Here is a 26741-nt window from a genome sequence, read left to right on the forward strand (position 1 = left end):
GTTTCTAATTTAGCACGATAAGATTCGAAGGAAGACAGCTAGCCATCAGCACCCACCGCTAACTCTTGAGCTCCTTTTTTACCAACGAATTATGGGTTTGACCGTTACATTATAAGGCCCCCACGGCTGAATGGGCGAGCATGTTTGATGTGACGGGGATTCGAACTCACGACCCTCATATCACGAGTCGATTGTCTTAACTAACTGCCCATGTTGGGCCTCGGACGGAGGAAAGAGCAGTTATAATCCTGTAAAAAATGCTAACATGAGCTTAAACCTTTTTATTTTAATACCTACAAAGCCGAAAAGTTCATAAATTTAAAACCAGTTGGAAAACGGAACAAATTTTAAACACTCGTTAAGTTGAACAGGTGCCAAGTGTGAACAAAAACAAAGTCAGTGAAACGCCTCCAGTTACAATAACAAAAAGTTTCGTTTCAAGACATTTATACAAATCTATGTGTCTGTTACTTCTGTTAATCTCCATACTTGAACAGATAACTACAACTTTATCTCACGTACTGGAATGCTCAAACGTAAGTTTTGTTTTCAGATATTTACTGAAAACTACTCTTTTTGTTCTCGGATATACTCAATACAGTAATATTAACTTCCAATCAGAGCAAGTTACGTGCTGAAGGTGAAACTAAAACCAACATGTATCGCTAATAACTTGAGTCAGTTAAGTATATTTTTCATACGCTCTTATTTATAAACATTAGGTTGCTTTGTTTCATAAGCTGGAAACCCTCGTTCTTATATTATTGGCAACAATCCCACTGATATCTCACGAGGTTCAGTCAGTTTAACATATTTCGGTTAATTCTAAATGCATATACTAAACTAACAATGAAAAACAAACTCAATAATTAAAGTATAAAATTTAATCTCAAAGTACTAATGCCCCCCAGTGGCACACAGGCATGTCTGCGGACTCACATTGCTGGAAACCGGGTTTTGATACCCGTGGTGTGTAACTTTGTGCAAATTCTAAACAAACAAACAAAACAAAGTAATAAAACTAGGCATATTAGATATTCTGCCCAATGCTTTTAATGAAAGTGAGCATAGAGAAATAATAGAGTATATATTTTTTACGAAAGACAAAAACACAATCGGCCTTACACAGTGTTCATACATTCTTTTGAATTTCGAAAGAACAAGATATCAATCTCAAAGCTTACTCAACCTAAAATAGCAGACAAGGTGTCTGCATCACTTTGCATTGCCGTATTTTTCAGTGTATAAGACGCACCCCTATTTTCAAGGTTACTTTCAGGGGAAAAAATATTTATCATAGTTATCACTTATTTATTTGTTCAACATCAGTATAATTTTTATTATTCTTTAGAATTCTTCAAAAGTATTAGAGGCATAAAATTATTTACCTTCGGTGTATGGGAAAAAAGTGAGTCTTATACACCGAAAAATACGGTAATAAGTTTTGTTTGTTTTTTGTTGTTGTTTGTTGTTGTTTTTTTTAACTCAGAATAGCCGTTTACATTAACAACGGTAAACAGGAGTGACAAATCACCAAGTATAACACTTATAATATATGGCCGCAAATGTTAAAGATAATTACACCTGGATGAGAGAAATATATGAACATATTAGAGAAACTTTAGATTTATCGTAGTAGAAGGAACAGATTATGGCAACACAACTGTCAGTTTTATGTACGCTGAAAAAAAAATAATACTGACGAAAGTGGTTTGAAAAATATAAATAAATTAATTGAAAATTTATACACTCTCAGATAACGCAGGAGCATGACCAATCCATGAACTTTGGATTTTAATTTTGTTGAATTGCGCTAGTTGTTCCTAATTTGTAAGTGACAGATTAGAGGGAAGACAGCTGGTCAACATCACCCATCGCCAACCTTCTGGGACACTGTTTATCAACAAATAATGAGATTGGTCATTACATTTTTTACGAAGCTAAGTATAAAGAACACCGATTAGGGTTGAGAAATGGGAAAGCTTCCGGATTTTGGTCAGGCGCTAAGAGGGGTATTAGAATACTATCAGTTAGGAAACGGTTAGAGGGACCGGCCGCAACCACAAAACACAAACATTTTATTCATACTATAACGTATCACGCCATCTTCTATAAACCAAGCGACTCTAACACAAGAGTTTCAATTTTCAACTACCACGACTTTTTGGTTACCACAACAGCCCATCAATCAACACGCACCTAGTTCCTAACCAAGATGAGGACCATCGGGACCGAGTCGACATCAAAGCCCGCCTCCCCCGTCCAAGACGACCCCATGACAATGAAATACGCCTTCTGTAAGGTCCGCTTTCCCACTTTAAACGTTTCTTAATCAGCAAGTACTTCCAACGTTTTTTAGGACCTGAGCTAGTCACCGAGCAAGTCAGACGTGGCAAAAGGCTATTCAGAACGAAACGTTCATCCTCGCCATTCAGGCCGTTAGTGCCGCCGGTAATCGTCGACAGCTTACCGCCGAACCTCACGCCGTACCAAGTCGCCACGTTGATCGCCCGAGCCAAGCCTGGGGCAACCATCGAACCGTCCAGGACCCGTATTTTACGCCGGGGAGGAATCCTCATCCAACCAGCCACTACCGCAGACCAAACCTATCTGTGCCAGCCATGGAACACTGAATTTAAAGTAAGTTGTTCCCCTACTAAAGTCCAGTCAATCTTTATTCTGTATTCCTCAGGGGCGTCGACCCATCAATTCAACCAGAAGAAATTAGACAAACCATAGAACCCCAAATACAAGCCAAGGTATATGCAGCTCATCGAATTTATTCTAAGAACAGTAATCACCCCACACACTTCATGAAGATAGTGACAACGTCGAAGTACAGTGCCAACTGTATTTTACGAGACGGCTGTTATTATCATATATTTCATTTTAGAGCCGAACGCCCACATCGACGACCACTCAATAATGGTTCAAACAAAGCACCCAGATATCGCAAACAACCAACGGAAATCTTCCAACATGAAACTACCAAAATACCGCCGAGTCCAGACCGTATTAGAAGAAACATGAAGACGGATTCAGACAACCCGACTCAGAAGACGACAACTCCCATTGTTAGCAACACGCCAAGTTCCAGTAGTTCAAGAAAGAAAAAGGACAGTTCATGCCAGACTTCAATCCCAGTTCCACAGAATTCAACAACCAGCCAGACTCAAACCATTACGAAGATAACCATCGACGCGACAGCACAAACTGAAAAACAATCTACCTCCACGCAGAAAACTCAAACCAAAATCTCGAGAAGAAACAAAGCATCACAGACCAGCGAAGAACAACTCACCGAAGAACAGCCAGTAGTTCCACCACCAAGACCACGTTTCTCACTTGCACCAATGGGCTTCAAGTGTGGAAACAAGTTCATGATGAAGTTACCACCCGACCTACAAGACTGCAGCTAACAGTTTCCACGTATACCACCAACATAGTTCATCAGTTTTTTTGTTTGTTTTTTCTTCTTCTTTGTTTGTTTTGTTTCTCTTTCTTCCCAGCTACTTCCGGGCACGGTCTGGGTAGATTATTCGGCGCCCAGGCCGTGAAAGTGGGTTTTCTCGGGGTACTCCCGTTTCCCCCCCCACAGCAAAATCTCTGGCATCGGACCTGTAGGTCCCAGCCTCATTCTGAAAAGGTCCGTTTACCCAGTCAAGGGTATCTAATCAATCACAGTAAATTTTAAAAATCAATTCGCCAGCCGCCAGTGTACTCCGTCCTCGAGCCAAGGTCTGGCTCACTTCACTTTCGCTGCTTTCGTCCAGTTCTCCCGTCCTTCCTTTCACTCACAAATACACCACTCCATTTTTTGAAATGTTAAAAATAAAGTAAAAATTCCACGGATATTTTAAAACAATTCTCATGTAAGGGGACGAAGAGGAACTACAAAGTTCCTGAACACCCCAGCTGGAGAGAGAACTCTTCTGATTTCTCTCTCTCTAAACTAAACCTCTGCCACGTTAGTTTGCGTTTAGTACTTCCAACGTCTTTAGACCACCGTTCCACATTGACGAAACAGCCACCGTCGATTATGACCTAGACTTTCTCTGCCTTCATCAACTTACAGCCAGCCATCGACCTCTCTTCGAGCTTTAACCTCTTGTTTCTAACCTCGTTTCTTAACTCGTGACTTTTATTCCTTCCAGGTATATGCGCCTTGACCGTGAAAGTGGGTTTTCTCGGGGCACTGTCGTTTTCCCTCAAGCAATTTTTTTTCTCAGATTGGATCTATAGGTTCTCGACCTCAAATGGAACGTTTATTTTTTTCTTCTTCTGTTTTTTGTTTGTCTAAATTAAAATATCTGAAATAAAATTAACTTAATACAATAAAGCCGGGAAAGATTACAAGTTTCCATTTCGTTCTCGTCTTCCCTGTTTCGGTTTTGACGGTGTTTTAGTTAATTCTTACCAATTATAAATTGTGTAGTTCATTGTTTAAGAGTAGATAATTCATGCTAATATGGATGAGAACTAAAAATCACTGAGAAATAGTCAATTGGTAAATTAATGTAGAGAACTGAGCAAATCATGTAGCAGTAATTAGGAAAACAAAAAGAAATAGGAGAACTTGTAATGGAGTTATAGTAGATAATATTCTAAATATTCCATTTCATCACAATACAGAACTGCGAGTGGTGTTCATGAAGGTTATTGTAATTAACTAGAACTGGTTGAGATACAGTTAGAAATTAAATGCTTAGAAGACAGACATAAGAAGAACAAAATTGAGTTGGTGATGAGTGTTTGTTTGGTTTTTAAATTTCGCACAAAGCTACACGAGGGCCATTCGTGCAAATCGTCCGTAATTTACCAGTGTAACGCTAGAAGGAAGGCAGCTAGTCATCACAACCTACCGAAAACTCTTGGGCTACTCTTTTACCAACGAATAGTGGGATTCGAACCCTCAACCCTCGGATTACGAGTCGAGTGCCGTAACCAACTGGCTATGCCAAGCCAAATGCTGCAGTGAAGCAACGGTTTAGTAGAAACGGAAATAACTAAACTCAGTAGAAATGATTATTACTTAAGACATAAGTGTAATGTAAGTAAAGTGGTGAATCAAATAGTACTGTTTGTTTTGGAATTTCGCACAAAGCTACTCGAGGGCTATCTGCGCTAGCCGTCCCTAATTTAGCAGTGTAAGATTAGAGGGAAGGCAGCTAGTCATCACCACCCACCGCCAACTCTTGGGCTACTCTTTTACCAACGAATAGTGGGATTGACCGTCACATTATAACGCCCCCACGGCTGGGAGGGCAAGCATGTTTGGCGCGAGTCGGGCGCGAACCCGCGATCCTCAGATTACAAAGCGCACGCCTTAACGCGCTAGGCCATGCCTGGCTCTCAAATAGTACTTCCAAAGGAATATAGAAAGTGATTATTAGAATTAGAACACAAGGAAATACTGACTAGACATTTAAACTAGTTAAAACAAAAGGTTGAATTAGTAAAAAATTAATATTGGCTACATATTTTTGGAGATAAAGAAATGTATGTAAAGACTTATCCAATATGTTAGTTAGTTTATACAAGGGACATAAAAGTAGAACATCCAATGGCTACTTTACCATTATTAGTGAATCCTTTAACTCTGTTAGTGCCGATATTGTTCAACCATTTCCAGTAATAGAACAAAGTATTAAATACATCCTGGTGGTGGTTGATTCTGCCACTGCACGTGTAGCAACATATTCAACGAAAGAAGAGAAAATAACACTAGATCTGATAATAATATTCTCACGGGTTGGATATCTTGAATCATTTTTATCATATTTAGGTAACAATTTTCAATTGAAAATAATGCACGATTTAATGAAGAGACAGGAGTTAAACGGAACACATTGTTAACCCCAAATAAATGGGAGAGAGAGCAAATGAGAGAGTGTTAAGGTCACGCTAAACTTTATGCTACAGGAGAATTCTGTTGACTGGTATATGATATTGCTGTTTGTGTCCCAATCGAAATGTGCCCCAAGCTACAATTAGTTGGGGTTGAGAGAGACGATGACGAAGCTGAATTTTGTTCAAATCTTAAGGAATTAGGGTATTACAGCATTCTAAATCATTGGGAAACGTTTAGAGGGAGCGGTCGTCTCTTTTTGTTCAGCGTTGTGGAGGTCGGAAGCTTTTATGTTTGTTTGTTTGATTTTTAAAATTTTTCGCAAAGCTACTCGAGGGCTATCTGCGCTAGCCGTCCCTAATTTAGCAGTGTAAGACTAGAGGGAAGGCAGTTAGTCATCACCAATCACCGCCAACTCTTGGGCTACTCTTTTACCAATGAATAGTGAGATTAATTGTCACATTATAACGCACACACGGCTGAATGGGCGAGCATGTTTGGTGCGACGTGGATGCGAACCCGCGACCCTCATATTACGAGTAGAACGCCTTAACTCACCTGGCCATGCCGGGCCAAGCTTTTATGGTTTTGAAGTATTGTAATTAAAACGGCGTACAAAGTCAGAAAAAAAAATAAAGATATACAAAACCAGGATACGTAGGATAAAACAAATAAAATGAAATAGATGAAGGAAGAAGTAGTATGCTGCCAGTATGAAAATAAACGTAATTCTAAGTCTATGTGTTGTTGGTTATAATAACAAAACGATTTGTTACGTACATTAGTATGAACCAGTTCTTGACATGATTTCGTACAACTGAAATAAATTGGATGGATCCTATAAGTATAGGACGATTGTAACGAAGTGGTTAGTGCTATGGTGATAAACAAAAACATTATAACCCTACTCTGCTTCGACTGAAAAGGCGAGCATATTCGGTGACAGGTTTCGATCTCATGACCCCACAGTTGGAAGTTAACCGCCCTGACCATGCCAGTCCTACGGGTTATGGTACATCTAATCGTTAAATACGCTCTAAAAATACGAGTATTTAAAGAACAGTAACAGTGTAAGTCCGTTTATTACTATATCAGAGATGACCACTAGAGGTCAGTAGTATGTTTACAGAGTTACAAAACTAAAATCCGGAGTTGGATTCCTTGTGGGAGGCACATCTCACCTCCCTTCATTATGCGATTTTGCGCTAAAAGAGACAAACGTTTCATCGAAAAATATGATAAGAAAAAGGATTTTACAGGATTTAATTATAAAACAAAAACGAACTACCAGCATCAAAGATATAAAAGATATAACAAAAAATGATTAAAATTCATTTGAATGTTTTCTATAAAATCAAGAGCGTTTGGTTTGAATTTCGCTCAAAGCTACACAAGAATTATATACGTTAGTCGTCCCTGAGTAACACTAGAGGGAAGGGAACTAGTCATCGCAACCAACCACCAACTCTTTTACCAACAAATAGTGGGATTGGTCGTAACTATATAACACCCTCACAGCTTAAAGAGAGAGCATGTTCGGTGGAACGGGGATTCAAACTAACGACCTTCAGATTGCGAATCAAGTACCCTAACCGAGCTTAAAAAATCAAGGCATTTTGTGGAAATTTCACATTAATATCGTACTTGTCAAAAAGAAAACTAATAATGTTTTTTACTTGTAACAGCATGATATTTTGAGTTAATGTAAAATTAGTTTGACAGTTGAAAATTATGGTATTATTTTAGCTTTTGATTTATGACATTGGATCTGAAGTTTTTAAAAAACGTATTCACTAATGATGATGAATTTGTTACATATTAATTTGACTGTCACAAACAGAACGAAAAAAATACCATAAGGATTATGAAACTGTGATTGTTTCGTGAAATCCTACTGATCGCTGATTGTTTGGTCGTTTTGAATTTTGCGCAAAGCTACACAATGACTATCTGCGCTAGCCATCCCTAATTTAGCAGTGTAAGACAAGAGGGTGTGTGTTTTCTTATAGCAAAGCCACATCGGACTATCTGAAGGGAATCGAACCTCTGATTTTAACGTTTTAAATCAAGATTAGAGGGTAGGCTGCGAATCATCACCACTCACCGCCAACTCTTGGGCTACTTTTTTACCAACGAATAATGGGGTTAACCGTCACATTATAACACCCTTACGGCTGAAAGGGGGAGCATCTTTCGAGTGACGGGGATTCAGAACTTGCGACCCTCGGATTACGAGTCGAGCGCCTTAACACCAGGCAATGCAGGACCAACCGCTGATTGAGAAACACCGACCTAGAATTCTAATTGTAATTGCGTATTTGTTAATTTATGTGTAATTTTAAAATATTTCAAATCTTATCATTCTGTTGTTGTTTTTTGTACTGTAAAATTACACAAGGAGTCAAACCTTAGATTTTAGAGTTGTAAATTTGTAAACTTATTCTTGACCTACTGTTTTTGGATCATTATTAATATAGTTATGTGTAGTCTATTAACATTTGCGTCATTATTTATCGTTCACGATACATTTAACAAATACATGTTTTATATTAAGATCCCCGGTCACGAAAAACCAACCCATTTGTTATTTTTCTAATCTGATTCGATTTTGACCTCTCAGGTCACTTGTCCTTCTTAGTACTCTTCTATTTCCACTTTAAGTATCATTTTTCACTTCCGATTAATGCGATTCACATTATTCGAGCACGAATCCAAAAGTGAGCAGCATCTACAAAGACCACAGTCTCCTTTCTATGCTTATGTTCTTGGTAAGGCATCTTACAGATTTTACTTTTAAGAATATTTGTTCAATCAGAAGAAGAAGCTTTTTTAGATTGGATTATTGGATTACGGTTACGTCGTCTGGCTTTTCGGCCCAGACGTTGTTTTCCTAAATTTGAGTCGGATTTTTGAGACTGGAGGATCTTAAAAGACTAATACGCTTTGTATTATTTAACACAGCCCGTAAAAAATTTAATATGGACGGGTTTGCAGACAAATTTTGAGCGGAATTTCCGACGTCAAGCCATTTTTGATTTTTTTTATTATAACATTAATTTATTTACACATTCAAGTTAAGGAATAGACTGACCAAGACGTCAAACCTGAATAATGTTTTTCACTTTTCCCAGAATCTTGTCAAAAGTCGTTGCTTAAGATATGCAATACATAATAATACATGCATTCGTAGTACAGTGCTGGAATCGTTGCTAATTTCGTTGATATAATGAACATTTCGTTGGCGTCATCTTTGCCGAAAAATATTATGAACATTGGTATACTCACACTGAACACTGTAAGCGAAAAGTTCAGGAGCTAACTCGAACGAGACTGGTAGTCGACCTTGTAAAATATCTTGTTTGACCTGCAAGAAGAATTGGTACCTGTAAAGAAAAAACATAGAAAGTTACCTAACTGAAACTGACTGTCATAGAAAGTTACATAACTGAAACTAACTGTAATAGACAGTTACCTAACTGAAACTAACTGTAATAGAAAGTTTTCTGCTACAATTATAAGAATAAATTTGACACTAAATATTTCACTTGCTACACGTATATACGTTTGTGCTAACGTTCTACGTGGATTGTATTTGTAAATCTGTAATTAAATAAGTCTACTTTGGTAAGTTTGTGCATTCCGCTTTTCTACATTACGACTATTAAACACCATTTCTGGGCAACTTATGAAGTATTTATTCAGCTGTTTTTATATTAGATTATTACAACAAGTCCTTTATCCATTTATTATTGTTATATTAATTAACAAAGAAAAAGTAAATAATATACCAGAAAAGGTTGTACTAAAAATACAACTGTCGGTAACAGACAAGTAAGTAACAGCCTCTTGCGCGACTATGGTTGACTTCTGCATAAGAACCATTATCATTTGAGGTTTCAGCTTATGTAAATATCAAGATGAACCAAACTTTTAAAACTTAACAAATAAAGTCACCAAACAAAGGGTGCGTATTCATTAAAAATAAACATTAAATTTCCATATTCTAAATTTATCACCAGAAACAAGTGTTGTATTAGAGTTTGAGAAGACGTCACTAAACGTACGACTAGGTTACATTTAACATTACAGAGATTTTGTCGACAATTTCCTTTATGAAGCAGCTAAGCCAGTTTTAAATGTGACTTATTTGTTTTCATAAAAGGTTTAAACAATCTCTAGAGGCATTGTTCGCATTCACATATGACAGTTTCAAAATAGACTTTTTTTGTAATTAAGCACAGCTACACAATGGGCTACATGTGCTCTGCCACTACGGGTAATGAAACTCAGTTTCTAGCGTTGTAAATCCGTAGATATGAAGATGTGCCACTGGGGGGATTTCACAATGGAAAGTAATTTATTAATTTTCGCATTTTAATTAGGCTTAAGTGGAACTATATGAGAAGGAAATGTTTTTATATGACTATGGCTTTTGACAATGAGAAAAATGAATGATATAACGATTAAATATATAGGTAACGGATAAAGGAGGTTTTATAGATATTTTCAAACTACAACTTGCATTCATCAAGGGGGTTATTTTAATTGATGTTTAATACATATTTTTATTTTTTTATATATTTAGGTGGTCACTAGGATATTGAAACTATTAAAAATGCATGATATGTAAAATTAAAAACTAAATACTTGCCAGAAATGATAAAATATATTACTGTCTTGAAGGGTCCACTGCATGATTGAATGAGGACAATATAACGCTTATAAGATGATGCAGAAATTAGTAAACAACAACAACAACAACCCACTGTTAGATCAAAATTTTGAATGCTATAAAATTTCGGTCAACGAGAATCCCACTCTTAGAGCTGCCGTGCGCACTTTACAAAAAATGTATACAAAATAAAAGCGTAATAGGTGCGGAATGGTGTAAAAATATGAGAACAGTTTTCAGAATTTAAAAATTATTTCTGATCGCAGATAAGTACGCGAAAATAATCAACTACCTCTCAACATCCCAGAAATTTAAAGTAAAGTTTGTTTGTTTATATTTTTAATTTCGCGCAAAACTACACAAGGTCTATCTGCGCTCGCCGTCCCTAATTTAGCAGTGTAAGGCTAGAGGGAAGGCAGCTAATCATCTCCACCCACTGTCAGCCAAATCTTGGGTTACTCTTTTACCAATGAATACTGGGATTGACCTTCATATTATAATGCCCCCACGACTGAAAGGGCGAGCATGTTTGGTGCGACAGGGATTCGAACCCGCGACCTTCAAATACGAGTTCAGCGCCCTAACCACCTGGTCTTGTCCTGCCTGGCCTCAAAGGAAAGATTTGGAATGCTTTAATTTCAGTCAGTATATTGGAGTTATTTCCAATTATGTTAGTAATCAATTTCATAAATAAACAACTTATATTATTTTATGTTAGTAATCAATTTCAATGAACAAATAGTGAGAATAAACATTTTTCTAGTTTCCATCTAAGATATCTTTAATTTCAATATCCAAATCTTGTAATGAAACACCCTCTTAAGCACATGTTACCACAATAACATCAAGTTATTCCTCTTTCTTCTCATGTTTTTACTAGCTTCTGGATTTTTTTTTTTGCACTACTCCAAGTCTACTTTGGGGGACAACATAGTGATATTCTGATGTACATATGACTAGAAGATCAAAGTGTAAGCACATTTCATAGATTTTTCAGCTACCTCTCTTTTTATATGTATATTATTCACATGGTCCTGACATTCTTGTAACTTCGGCCATAGTAGCACCGCGCAGTAATGAAAAACTTGTTTCGGAACAGCTGAATTTCATTACGTAAGGCAGTGTTATTAGATTTTTCATGGTATTTTTCAACGAAAAAAAAAAGATCCTGAAATTTTAATCTGTTTCTCGAATGAAAGAAATTGTAATTTTGAGTGTGTTTTTGACTGACCTGGATTATAAAACGTATGAAAAAGCCACAACAAACAGTATAAAGATATTACAATACTGCACAAGGCGAAGACAACACACAAACCAGGAGTACACATGCACAGAGGTGAAATAATTATGGTATGCTAAAGAAAAGTAAAAATAATTATTTTTTAGTCATGTAATGTGTAACAAACCGATTAGCTGAAGGATAGTCATAATTTGATTATTTACAAGTGTACGCTGAAAATGCTGTCGTAAGGCAGCAATCCTAAAACCAGTTACCCAGGATCTTCATTAACTTTTAGAATACGGTGGACATCGAAAAACTGAACATGTAGTATTGTCTAATGAGTCGCATTTCAGCTTTCTTCTATATTGAGGGTAAAATTAAAATATGGAGAAAAAACATATAAAGTATTTGACCTTGCAGATGATGTTCTAAAAGACCAAGCTGCTGAAGGTGATGTAATGAGGCAGAAAACATTCTCGTGGTGAGAATTAGTTTCTTTGTTTGGTTTGTTTTTGAATTTCGCGGAAAGCTACGTGACGGCTAGCTGATAGCTGCGCTAGCCGTCCCTAATTTAGCAGTGTAAGACTAGATGGACGGCAGGTTGCCATCATCACCCACCGCCAACTCTTGGGATACTCTTTTACTAACGAATAGTGGGATTGACCGTCACATTATAATGCCTCCACGGCTGAAAGGGCGAGCATATGTTGTGTGCCGGTGATTCGAACCCGTGACCTTCAGATTAGGAGTCCTTAACCACCTGGCCGGTAAGAATTAAATAATATAAACGCTTTAGAAGGGTGAGAAATGCCATGACTGAGACTTCACACATTTTTCTGTGCTAGCAAATCTTAATCAATATGGGCAATCCTCTACAACTACGTGTGAAACAATCACATTCATCGTTGAATGGGCGACAAACGAGTAAAACAGGGTGTTACATGTGGCGGAGTCTCCACATGCCAAATCCAGGTTGTTATAGCAGCAAAACGTGGCCCAACCCGGAATAAGGAAAGATTTTAATAAAGTAGCCAGTCAAATTATTTAACCGACAACGTATGATATCAGAACCAGAAAAAAATAAGAAATAGAATGACATATCTAACATAACGAGTCATGCAAATGATTTTAAACTGATGTCACACATTCATATGTAACTTGCATATAAATAAGAGGGAATAAAGTTGGAGATTTTTGTGATGATAAAAGAGAAGGAAGAGACTAGAGTTTACACTTTTAATAACTATCCAAAAGCGTAAAGTTTAGTTCCCGCAGTTACTCATTGAATTATGGTATTCTCATGTATATTACTGTAACAAACCTGTTATATTAATAAACAAAACATCGCTACAGTACTATAACGTAATGTTTACAAATAGTTTATGAGTGATTTATTAAGGATCTATTTAACTTTGACCTTTTACATCATAAGTTATGTAGCATTTCTCGTTGAAGGATAGTTTCTCAGAATTAACATAGGATTTATACATCTGTTTGGTTGTATAGACGCACATACTATCTTCATTTACATATTTGTGCACTCACAGCAACCAGCGTGAAAAACCGTTGTTGTAATTTATCATGCACTTACAGACTTCAACTAAGAACTGGGGCAAAAGGATGTCCACGAAAACAAGTAAATATTGTAAGAAACTAGCAACAAATATTGAGTTAATACCGAAAACTTAAGATGACATCGTATAAACTGTTAAACAAGACAATATGTTTTTAAAATAGAATTTGAAAAATTGAGTATTATGTTTTAAATATTTTAACTTTTTATATGCGAACTATATTATTTACTTTCAAGGTATCACTTTTTAGCATACAAAAAGGATTTCCAAATGTTTTTGAAAATTGAAGTAGAGATATGATTTGCGCTAGTCTAATATGACTAAGTCACGTGCTTATCTATATTAATTATTAACACGGAACAAGTTCAGCGCCGATATGCATGGAAATCATACATTATGGTCTTACAAGTACATTACATATTTTATGGATTTATATTCATTAGCAAACAAAAAATAAATAATAGTTGAGATAACACTTAATTAGCAACAAAGTAAATAATATTCCATTAAACGCTGTTGTTAAGATATAAATGTGGGGAACAGAATAGTACGTGAAAATTTCTTACAGTATTTACGAGTGTGTGTTTTTTACAGAAAAGCCACATCGGGCCATCTGCTGAGTCCACCCTGATTTTTAAAGGAAGGAAACTCCTGCTAAAAACAAATGTTTTATTATCACTTACATAGAGACTTCGACCAATTGCCAATATTAAATTAGGTGTCACATGAAAAAAAAAGTTCTTGAATTTGTGGCTTACATTATAAAAAATCCATTAACATAAACAGTGTGAAAAGTAAACGAGTCATAGTTGACGAAAATAACTATTCCAAGTGTTAATATAAGGATTAATGACACACAAGATGAAGAGCGGACAAACTAGTCTAGTCTAGTCTCTCTGGTGTTTGGGTATATTTATTTGTATACCCAGGAGGGTCAGGTACACTCGACCTCTTCCTCCTTCTATAACTTTGTTGGAGTGGCCAGATTAATATATATTTCGATTTAAATACAGAATGGCTGAAGTGATATCATAAATTTAGTCTGGTCCTTTTCAGAGCAATGTTCATTTATATTGTTCTTTGATTTTTTTAATTATTATTATTTAATAAGTCTAGAACGCAGGTGGCTTGTTTTATTTTATCTATATTCTAATACTACTATTATTATTTTAAATGATTTTGTCTTAATGATCTAATGTATAGATTTAACGAGGAAAGGTGTTTAGGTCTCTCTTCATCATATATGCAATACCTGTCTAGTTCGCATAACAACTCATTTTTTTCGCCAATTTTTATCAAAATATTTTATTGTACTCTGTAGAAGTCTATCTGGTATTGCTTGTGTGTTTGAGTCATTGTGCACGAAATTTGAAGTGGTTTTAGGTACTCTGTATGCTGATGTAATTAGTGTATTCTGTAATGTTTGGAGTTTGGTTTGAATTTGATTTACACTTACATTGATCCATGCAGGAGCTACATAGTCTATTACAAGTCTAATGTATGACTTGTATATTTTAATGATGTTTTCTGGTGTTTTTCCGTAGTTTTTACCAGTTAGACTCATAGCATAGTTTATTCTTCGCCAAATATTACTTTTTATGTTATTTACATGTTTTATCTATGTAAGTTTCGAATCATATGTTAATCCTAAAATTTTTGCAGATGTAGCAGTCTGAAGGCGTTCCCCATTCATATAGATTTGGGGTTGAACTTTTTGATATTTCGTAGATTTTGAAAATATTACCAGTTGCGTCTTCGCTGTATTTATTTTGATTCTATATTTTTCACAATATTCACATAATCTATTCAGTTGTGGTTGTAAGTTAGTGGCTGCTATTTCTGGTGTAGGGGTACTCTTCCAAATTGCAACATCATCAGCGAACTGAGACGCGTATCCATGGTTTGGATCTTTTAGTGGCATATTACTTAAATACATGATGAAGAGAATAGGGCTAACCACCCCTCCTTGAGGCACTCCGAGAACGTTCCCTCTACGTTTACTCTACATTTTCTATTTTCCAAAAAAATTGATAACCAGCGAATAATTCCACGTGGTAGTCCCATTTCATACATACGGAACCGAAGATCATTGTGCCATACAGTGTCGAATGCTTTCTCGATATTGAGGAAGCAGGCAACAGTATATTCTTTATTATTAAAGCTGTTTATTATTGTTTCAGTTAACCTAATTAAATGATCTGTTGTTTGCCTATATTTTATAAATCCGTTTTGTTCTTCTGGTAATTTTGCATTATTCTCCAAAAATGTGGAGAACCTATTGCTTATTATTCTTTCGAGAATTTTGCCTACACAGCTGGTCAGGCTGATCGGTCGATGATTGTTTGGTTTATTGGCTGGTTTTCCTTTTTTGTGGAACATTAAGATATTTGCTTGCTTCCAAGAAACTGGGATGTATCCAGAGTGTAGAGATAAATTAAATATTGCTAATATGTGGTCAAATAATTTTGAAGTGCCTTTTTTGAGAAGTATTGCTTGTATTCCATCATTTCCTGGTGCTTTATTTTTTGTATTTTTGATTGGTTGTTCAAGTTCATTTAGTTTGATTGTTTTGATGAGTAGTTGGGTATTGTAGTCATATGTTTTGTTTGTGTTGCTGTTTTTGATGTTGACTGGAATGTGTGGTTTATATAATTCTGTGTTGTCTGTTACGTGGTTGTTTATTTTATTGTAGTAGTAGCTGTTCATGTGGGTATCATTGTGTGTTTTAAATGTGTTTTGTAATTGATGTTTGAAGGTTTCTACTTTTTCTTTGTTGGTATGTGCTAAGGTATTGTTATATTCCAGTGTTGGGTATTTTCTTGTGGCGGGTTCATTTGTGAATCTTTTCAAGTGTAACCAGAACTTTCTGGGATCAGTTTGTTCATTTTTAGAGCAGAAGTTGTTCCATTTTTCTTGTTTAAGTTGTTTAATTTATGCTCTAATTTTATTTCTAATGTTGTTAATTTGTGATTTTATTTCTTGTTCTCTTGTTGCTATAAATAGTCTTCTTAATTGTCTTCTTTGTTTTATCATAGATAATAGTTGTTTTGTTGGTTTCCATGTAATGTTTGTGGTTTTATATTGTTGTTTAGGTATCGTATCTGTAGCTGCTTTTTGAAGGCACTCCATGATTATTTGACTATAAGAGTCAATTTCTGATTCATTATATGCTGTATGTTTAGTTTTTTCTGGTAGTATTCTGTTTAACATTTTTTGAAATTCCTGCCAATTAGCCTTTTTGTAGTCAAATTTATCCTGCCTATTGATTTTATCTTTATGGGGGGCGAGATCGAAGACACACCATATTGGGAGATGGTCGCTGTCAACATCTTTTCCCATATTCAAGTTTATTAACTTTTGCCTCATATTGTAAGAAGTGAAGCATATTTCCAGGATATCATTGGAGTTTGTTGTATAGTTAATATGGGTCGGTGTATTATCATTAATAAGAGAAATACTATTATTATCTATGAATTGTAATAGGTGTCTGGAGTTTGTAGAATTACATTCAAAGTTTTTGTGTTTGGAATTCAGATCATCTATTACTATTGTATTTTGGTTAACTGCGACTATGAAAAGTTTGCTTTGAATTTCGCGCCAAGCTACACGAGAACTAACTGCGCTAGCCGATCCTAATTTTGCAATGTTAGACTAGAGGGAAGACAGCTAGTCATCACCACCTACTGTTAATTCTTGGGCTACTCTTTTACCAACGAACAGTGGGATTAACTAAATCTGCTCGATATGACAAAAGAGAAATAAAATATGCCAAGCTAATTAGAGTTTACCATCTGAAAATTCTTCCGAAAAAGACAGAAAAAATTAATTTTGAGATTTATTGCATACAACAATCGATCGTATACCCCTTTAGCTACCATGATAAATATTTAGTTCCCTTAAGCTTGTATTCTGACGAACACATACGTAATTTATATTGTGCCGATAGATGGCACTAAAATGAGGTTATGCATAGAATTATTTTTCCCTTGGTCAAGGTCCGTCCTTCACTGTAACGTAGAGTAGAAAGATAAACTGGTATGTAAAATAAAAACATGATAATCGTTATTAAACATCGTGGTTTGTTACATCGAAGAAAAGAGGGATATTTTCTTGGTGACACGAGATCTACTTCATAGTACTCGATCATCGACATGAAAAATTTTAGTTCTTTGAAAGATTTGTAGGAAAGCATTTATATTTATTTATAATTCAAAATTATTATCAAAATGTTGCATCAATAACGTCGCTGCTGTATAGGTCAAATATTATATTGCAGGAAAGTAACTCCAGTGTTTTAGTTGAATTATGCTGCACATCTGTTTCTTTCTTCTTTAAAGGTAAGCGTGTTTAAAATATGAAATAACGTTTCGATAGAACTCATGATTGCAAAATCGCCATTAAGTTAGTTATATTTTATGTTCTTTAATTTATACTGATAGTGTATAAGGTTTCAAAATCATAACTAACCTTCACAGAAAGAAGTGTTTAGCAGTTTGACTCGGACTTGCTGTTAGGTTCGCTTTTCTAGAGGTTGTTTAAGATGAGCAAGGTCTTTGTTAACCGATAAACTTGTAATAAGAATGAACAGTTTTAAACTACTTATATAATCTGATTGTTTTTCATTTGTAAGTATTTATACAAACCTTCATCACCAGTGTTAAGCATGTTAATTTTAGTTGCTAATGTTATACAGAATGTTGATTTTAACGATGATAGAGAAGAAAAATAGCCGAAAAATATGTTACATTCCTAATCTCGCCACGTAGTCTAACAAAATTTATTTTTTCTTGTAAACCTTCAAAGTGTCGTATAAAAAAAATTGGCCAGAGAACCGAAGGAAAAACAACAAATAACTAATTATTTGGCATACAACATTTCTGAATCAGTAACTGAGATAAGACCCTTAATCCTACCGCTCTGTCTTGTTAACCCCACCGGTATTTCGGGTAACAAGCCATTTTTTTAAACCTTCAGTCAGTGAAGGGTGGTTCAACGTATGTTAAAGTTATTAAAATGTCACTACATAACTTATATTGTGATGGCAGATAGCAGCAAATCAGAAATTACTTTGAAGATAAACAAAACAAAGAAATCTTCATATATGACAATTTGAAATATTTGGAAGCTCTGTACATTCGTATTTTCCAAGTGTAATTTGCATTCCAGTTTTCCTTTTGTGAAGTGACTAAAGTGGAAACAAATAATAAGCAAACAAAATTCCTTTCCTGCATTAGAAGGAAAAATTAATATACAACATTTGTTTCTTGCAACAGAAGAAATAAGAACATTACATAAAAATAATTTTCAAATATTTGGAAGAGCGTTGATTTTATAAAATCAAACATCTAATAACTCGTATGTAAACAAGAAGAGAATATAGCTATTTAAAAAAAATACAACAGCAAATTATCAAAATAATTTAATGAAACCCAATACAAAACAACTTGAATTATCAAATGTATTTTCGCACATTTCTGGTTTAACAGTGTTCTTGTCTTCGTTAAGAAATCTTCGTCAGCCTTTCAATGATAAGATGTGTATTGGCTACACGAAATAATAGTATATCTATATAGCGAAATATTTAAATTTTGAAAACGTTCAGAGCTGCTTTTGATAATTCCGCAAAACGTTTGTTAATGAAAAAAATAAACTTAGAACTGTCTGAAGCAGAAGCACCATCTTTTATTCAGTTTCAACAACTGCAAGCTCGCTGACAAGAAAACTGGACTGGTGATCAAAACATAATGTAACGCAATACTATGAGGGGTAATAATATACACTGAAAAAAAAACAAAAAAAACTTAGCTCAGCAACGGGATAGGGTGTGAGACAAATGTAAAATAAGTAACAAGAATCCAGCTTTCCGTATCGTCTTACCTGAAATTTGTAATTCAGTACATGAATTTAAGGTTTATACACTGGATTGTCAGTCTTTGGTATTGTAGATTCGCGTGTTTTAGAATTAAATTAACAATCCAATGACCTCAAAGAATCACATGCACATATATATTAATAACAACTCTTTACTCGACTAACTTAGTCACAGCTATATTGGAAGCTTTACGAAGAAATACATAATTCAGTTTTTCACAACGGTAGCGCGGGTACATTTGAAAATTCGAAATTACCTGGTTTAGTTTGTTTTGGATTTTGCGCAAAGCTACATAATGGACTAGCTCAAGTACCATCAGATACTGATCCGTCATGGTTTTCCCATTAGTTTGCATAATATTACTAAAGAATTATATTACTGAGAAGATAATGACCCCAAACACTCATCCAGCTTTTGCAGAAATTACTTGGGTGAGGAGAAATCTACTGGAGTCATTTCAAATGATGCAATGGCGCCTCATAGAGCCCGATCTCAACACAGTTAAGCAGATCTGGGATTGATAAATCAAAAAATTGACAAGTGAAAAGTTAGTTTCAAAGAAACTTTATGAGGAGTGTCTTAAAGATAGTTGGATTATACTCCCAAAGGGCCACTTGATTTTTCAAGATATTGAAACAATGCCTGAAAAATTGTATGCAGTTATTAAGGAGAAAGGGGGTCATAAAAAATAAACTGGTAGCTAAAATAAAATACTTTCACTGAGTTTGAATATGAAGGTTAATAACACTTTGATGTTTCTCCCGTGATTTACCTTTCATTGCTTTTTGGAAATCTAATTTTTGACTTTGTCCTAATAATTTTGCTCAGCACTGTATACGTGTGTGAATATGACCCACCAATAAGTTTATCATTATAAAGAGTTGTAGTAATCCATTGCATTATTAACACATAGGGAAGACTTTTTGCCATTATATCATAAAGCTACCCCAATATCTTCCGCCGCGGGGTCTTTAAATGCTTATGACAATACTGGTAATAACCAGTCTAAAGGTTCGTCATAGAGTTTGTGTAATGTCATTTGCTTTTTTTTTTTTTTAATTTCGCGCAAAGCTACACAAGGACTATCTGTGCTAGCCGTCCCTAATTTAGTAGTATACGATTTAAGGAAAGACAGCTAGCTATCATCACTCGCCGCCAACCGTAATATAATAAAGTATCTATGGTTTAAAAAACGAGCATGTTTGGTGTGACGGGGATTCGAACCTGCAACCCTCAGATTGCGTGTCGAGCTTCCTAACCACCTGGCCATGCCGGTCCGGTAATGTTGAGTTTATTTTCAAATGAAAATAAAATACAGCATTTATTAATATGATGTAAACTTTATTTATTACAAAATTTTATTAAAACCTTCTTTGTCTTGATTACTGTGGCCATGGCGTTCTCGTCATTAATATACGCTGTCGGTTTAGGTGTAGTTACAAATAAAAAAAAAAAAATGTAGGTTTTTTTGTAAACCAATGTATTTTTCTTCATTTTTATTATAGAACCCAGTCTCATATCTTACTCATTTGGTTGAATCATTGAGCCGTGGCTTAATGTAACGGTGATTTCCAAGAATATAAAGATACATTTTACGCGTTTGCATTTTATGTATGCTTAAAACTATTAATTACATTTGAAACCAGGAGAAATAGACTTCTTTAATGGGGAAAAATAATATTATATACTGACAATCCTTTCGAACAACAAATTAAATATTTAAAACTATAATTTTAATCTTGTCCCAAGAAAAAGGTAAGTCTGATTATTCCTCACCCATTCCATCATTCAAAGGCATACGCTAAATATCAGTAGTAAAAAGAGTTTAATTTTATTATTCCAGTTTTGCACAATGAATGGTATTATTATTTTATGAGCATGTATCAAACGGTTGAACAGAATGAAGCGATAATATTCAACATTACAGAACAGTGAGAAGAGCATTAACACATTTGTGCGTTAAATAAGTTAAAATTGTGTCAAATATGAGAACTGCAAAAAATAAAATAATAAAATAGGACAAACAAACAAAATAACAGCGATAGAAGCAGCCAAGCTATGCTAGCGATATCCTGTCTCTCCAGTTATTTAACAAATCGCAGTTGAAAACCTGTATGAAAGCAGCAGTTGAGCAGATAAAAATATTTTTGAAAGGGCCTTCAAGCCAACTGTTAATCACACATTCATTATATGCAGCTAGTCTGGGGAATATTTCTACCGTAGAATTTTTAATAGTGAAGGATGGTAGGTAATATTTAGTGTTAAATATTTTTTAGGTGGTTTTATTTTTCTAATTTTCACTTTACTACCTCTCTTGAAAGGTTACTAGCTTCCAATAACTGGACAGTAGGAGTTGTGACGCTGTGGGTATATGCACTCAACTCTTAACCCTCAATTGAATATTCATGATTGCTGACTAGGTTTTCATTTGCGCTTAGATTTTATCTGATAGATGGGATATCCTCAAAGCTTTTGGTTGCTATTACAACAGGCAATCTCTATCATGACATTTAAATTGCAACAGGAATGTGAGAGTAATTTATATAAAAGTTTTGAAATTAGTTAGACAGCAGAAAATACGCAACAGCAAGGAAAACTAACCTTAATACCTCAACAGTTTTATTGTTTGTGTGAGGAATGATTTGTTTGTTTGTTTCAGAGCAAAGTCACATTGGACTGCCTGCGATGTTCACCGCAGGGAACTGAGCCAGAAATTTAAACGTTGTACGCCCGTCATTTTATCGGGCATCTAAGGAGTTAAAATATGTCTTGGATTTTGATATATTTGCAGAAGTGGAATTTACGAAGCGACTGTAGACAATATCCACCTGATTTGACGACATGATGTGCACGAGTGTTTGTTTGTCTGTAGTTAAGCAAAGCTACACAACGATCTGTCTGTGCTCTGACCACAAGGGGTATCGAAATCCGGTTTCTAGTTGCATACCTGATCTAGACATAAAGCATAATTATTTTTTCTAATAAACACAAATAAAGTAAAGCCGTTTAATATACAAAAATAAAATAAAACTTCGTGCTTTTAAAGTATTAAATTAATTCTAAAATCCAATACTGTATCTTTAAACGTGGGTCTTAATGCTCAGTGCTGGCATTAATGCAAGTAAATTAGCTTAAATGACGAAAAAGTACGTTCTAAAAGCAACAAGATGCAACACGTATAGATGTGAACCATAACTTTCTATTGAAAATTGAAAACAAAAATAAAACAAATGGATAACTATTGTTCACAACTGCATTTTCATTATTCTCCGCAGGTGCGTAGATCCTGGGGGGATGGATGGGATACATCTCCCCTTCATTTTAGATTGGGGGGTATGGTGCATACAATTCCCCCTATAGTTTTGTCTGTTGAATTGTTTTATTGCGTCACAGGCCTACAAATTGTGTATTTGCTCTTGCGATTCTCGTATTCTTACCAATCGGATTACATAATTAGGCCTAGATGTAGGCTTTTTAAGTAGCCAAAATGTACATCTTTAGTACAGGCGTGCTTCTATGCTTTTCAATCTAAGCGACAGTTCGTAAGTATCAGTCAGTAGGCCTAAGTATACATGCAAGTATCGTGACAATAAGATTACTCTGACAGCATGTTTACAGCTTTCAGGTTCACGTAAGCGAAGATTACCAATTTGCAAATTGAACAGTCCACATAAGTGGTTGCAAAAATAACACCCCCATCGGGTGTAAAAAATCTACACCCTGATTCTCTGTAATGTTAAAACACTGCAAAAGGCGTTTTAGTAATAAACATTAAAGTCTTACATTTTTAAATACGTAACACTGATAATGCTAGAGAAAAGTTATTAAAAAATAAAAAGCACAAATTATGCACGTAGGCGATATTCTGACAATTCGCAAAATAAACATTTATGTTGGGGCGAAACTTTATTTGAAACTAATAACCTAATCCCGTCATTGAGTATGCTCGTCCTTTCAGGCATGGAGACGTGACCATATTATAGTCAACCTCACTACTTGCTGGTAAAAAGTAGCCCAAACGTTGGCGGTGGGTGGTGTTTACTAGCTTGCTTTCCCTCTATCACTTCAATATTAAGGACAGCTATGCAAAAATTGCATTCGAGTAGCTTTACTTGATATTTAACAAATAAACAAACAAATTATATATCGTAAATAACTTTTACATCGATTAACTAGACGCCATCTGGAATAGCTGATGATTTAAACTTTTAGTTTATTATCGTTTCATTTTCAGTAATAATAAAAAAAAAAAAAGAAATTCGCGAAAATAACTAACTCGAAAAAAAAAAATCTTGCATATAGTATTCGTAATTTTCCCTTACAACTATCTTTTATAAAAGTCGGCGAAATCAACTTCAGTCGAGATTTAGTTGGAAACCAAGTCCTTCAATGCAGTACAGAACAAACACCACATTCCGTTCGGGAAAACGACACTAGTTTATCTTATTTTGCACTTAGTTATAACGAGAGTAATTAATTATGAAGTATATAAAAGGTAACAACTAAATCTGGAAGAACAACATAATTGAAAGAAACGGGAATAACAGGTTACAGTACATAAATTCAATAACATGTATTCTGTTTAAGGTCATCTTTTATGACCTCAACTACCCGATATTCTTCTACATTACAATTTCGAATGTGAATAAGGTCTGCTATGTTGTTAATTTTTGCATAATTAGTTTGTTGTTATCAGTGATGTCGAGAAACCCACTTGTTGAGAAATTTATATGCAAAAACGGCTCGTTTGGGTTGAGAAAATATTTTACATAGAAGAGCGAACAACGTTTCGACCTTCTATGTAAAATATTTTCTCAACCCAAACGAGCCGTTTTTTCATATAGTTTGTTGTTAAGCCTAATGCTATACCATATGTTATATTTGTTCAAACTATACGGTTTTAACGGTTAAGCGCTTTGGTTTCCCACCAGACCACCAGGAAGGTCTTTTATAAGTTAAAAATGAAAAATACTTTTTACTTCCGCGCCTACTGCTATCTGATTTTATCATTTTATGGGAATCTTGGGAGAATTTATTGTTTACTTCAATGAAATTAGTGATTAGAACGAAATATTCAATTGTTCCTTATAAAGATCAAGCTAGTGTCGTATATATAGTTTCTTTCAGTAAAATAAAACAAGACATATCACTTTATTGACGTTGTTGAAAAAATAGCAAATCCAGCACTGCACCTTACATGAACTTTCATGTGTAGCAAGGGTTTAATAAAGCATTACTTTGTTGTGGTGTATTTAAAGATTTTGTTTGTTTTCTAAACAGAATACTACACATTCTTTGTTCTGCTCACCGCGGGCATGAAAACATGATTTAAGTGCTACTGGCGCTCAAATATCTTTTTACTGAAAAATATTATAATTAGAGATGATCTTGTGTTGTTGGGACAGTATGCATACAAATTATGTACAATGTACCAATAAGTATTTTCACAAAAGTCGTAGTAATCTAACGCGTGATGAAAACATAGGGTAGAATCTCTGGAGCCACACAAGAAGTTAGATCCGAATGCCGACCCCGACATCATTCCGCGTGGATCCTCTAAGGATGCATGACCAAGCAACAAAATGTTTAAAACGAAATATCGCTGGTTGTCAAAGTGGTTTTTTGTTTCTTTCGCACAAAGCTACTCGAAGGCTATCTGCGCTAGCCGTCCCTTATTTAGCAGTGTAAGACTAGAGGGAAGGCAGCTAGTCATCACCCTCCACCGCCAACTCTTGGGCTACTCTTTTACCAAAGAATAGTGAAATTGACCGTCACATTATAACGCCCCCACGGCTGAAAGCACAAGCATGTTTGATGCGACGAAGATTCGAACCCGCGACCCTCAAATTACAAGTCAAACGCCTTAACCCACCGGCCATGCCGGGCCTGTCAAATGAAAATACAGATAGTTTTCAATATTTTTTTTTATATACATAATAACCCATATACGATTTTCTAAAGTAAGAATTGTATCGCTCCCTGACACTGTTCCGTGGAAGTGTGGTTATTTCAAATATTTTTCAGACGACTAGCCTTTGAAACTACTTACTAAGTGTATTTTCTTTTAACACACTCTAAAGGATACGAAGCAAGCCAAAACATTTTGCCCAACTTCCCTCTGGTTAGCGGCAACTATTAGAACAATACAAATGCTTAAACGATTTTTACGGTGGATGTCTGTATTTTATACACAAACTATATTCTCGTGAATGATTAGGCAAGATTTGAGAATTAAACATGATTTAAGTTTTTGTTCTTCCCATTTGACTTGACTTCCATCTAGTTTGGGTTATCCGATATTTTCGTAAGCCAAGAATTTTAACCCTTGGGTGGCTGACCCAGCCCATATCTAATATAAGACGAACATGATCGGTGATGGTATTCGAACTCACTGTCAAGCATCCTAACCACCAGGCGATGTCAGTCCTACTATAAGCTTATAACACCTCCCAAAATATTTCAATTCCATTATGAAATAGTACAGCAAAATGTAATATAATGTTACTTACCGTGTAATTTCTTCAGCCAGCTTGCAAGGGTCAGACGCGTAGAATTTAACATTAAAGGACAAGGTGCACGGCGAAGTTCCTGTCAAAGTACAAAAACATTCAGTCATGATAATATCTAAAACGAGTAACATTTTACTCTAGATTTCAATACGTATTTTCTCTCTGTCTAAAAGTGAAAAGAATGGAGATATGGACCATGATATTTTCATTATCTAATTTCGTAGTTTTATAGGTTCCAATAATTGCTGGCGAATTTTGAAATTCGTTCTGACACCATCATAGATATGTAATTGTAATATATATAACCAATGGACGAAGATTGAAAATGAAATGTGTTGTTGTGGATAAACTCTACACCTGTAGAAATATAACTAATACACTATTAAAATGTCCAATAGCATATTTTCTTAAGATTTTTATCTTCTTAAATATTGACTAATTACACCAACAACACTTTCCCTCTTAATATTTTCTACAATATCAGAATTAATTTTTAATGACAATTTGATCCCTTAACCTGTGCAAATAAATGCATATTATTTACACTCAGTGATTTGAAGGGCAAAATATCTTAATATAGTTCTTAACCATAACCACGACATTGGAAAATGCATATAAAAATCATATAAAATTGAGAGATCTTCCGAATGTGTGTACACATATTTTGAATGTAAGTATAGAATGTATGTACCTCACGTACAAGTGACAAACGTATAAATTTATTCTACATTCTTAAGTTCAGGAACACGTTCATATACCACTTTTGTTGAGGGACAATAGCTTATTCCAATGAAACTGAAATTATACAACTTATAAAATAATTCGAGGACATTGAATTTTATAGAAATTTCTTGATCACTAGTTGATGTTTAGAAACGAATCTATCTGAAGAAAATTTATCACAAACGTTTAGTTTGAAATTGAATCATGATACAAGCAAAACCCTCCTACGATCGCATTCTGTGGAAAATTCTGACAAGACTTTTTTTTTTATTTAACGTACAGACAACTCTTATGACTGTTAAACACAGTAAAACACCTCCT

At 35.0% G+C, this 26741-nt stretch overlaps 1 protein-coding gene across 1 annotated transcript in view; it reads right to left on the reverse strand.

Annotated features, from left to right (window-relative positions):
- LOC143248194 (band 4.1-like protein 4A) overlaps positions 1 to 25804 on the reverse strand; it is a 60690-nt gene extending 34886 nt beyond the window's left edge. The window contains exons 1-2 of the mRNA XM_076496627.1: positions 25698 to 25804; positions 9134 to 9231 (exon numbers count right to left, since the gene is read on the reverse strand). Coding sequence (XP_076352742.1) covers positions 9134 to 9231; positions 25698 to 25804 — 205 coding nt within the window. The remainder of the gene's footprint in view (positions 1 to 9133; positions 9232 to 25697) is intronic.
- Between the last annotated feature and the right edge of the window lie 937 nt (positions 25805 to 26741).

The sequence above is a fragment of the Tachypleus tridentatus genome, chromosome 4 (genome assembly GCF_004210375.1).
Source record: "Tachypleus tridentatus isolate NWPU-2018 chromosome 4, ASM421037v1, whole genome shotgun sequence".
In the NCBI taxonomy this organism is placed as follows: domain Eukaryota; kingdom Metazoa; phylum Arthropoda; class Merostomata; order Xiphosura; family Limulidae; genus Tachypleus; species Tachypleus tridentatus.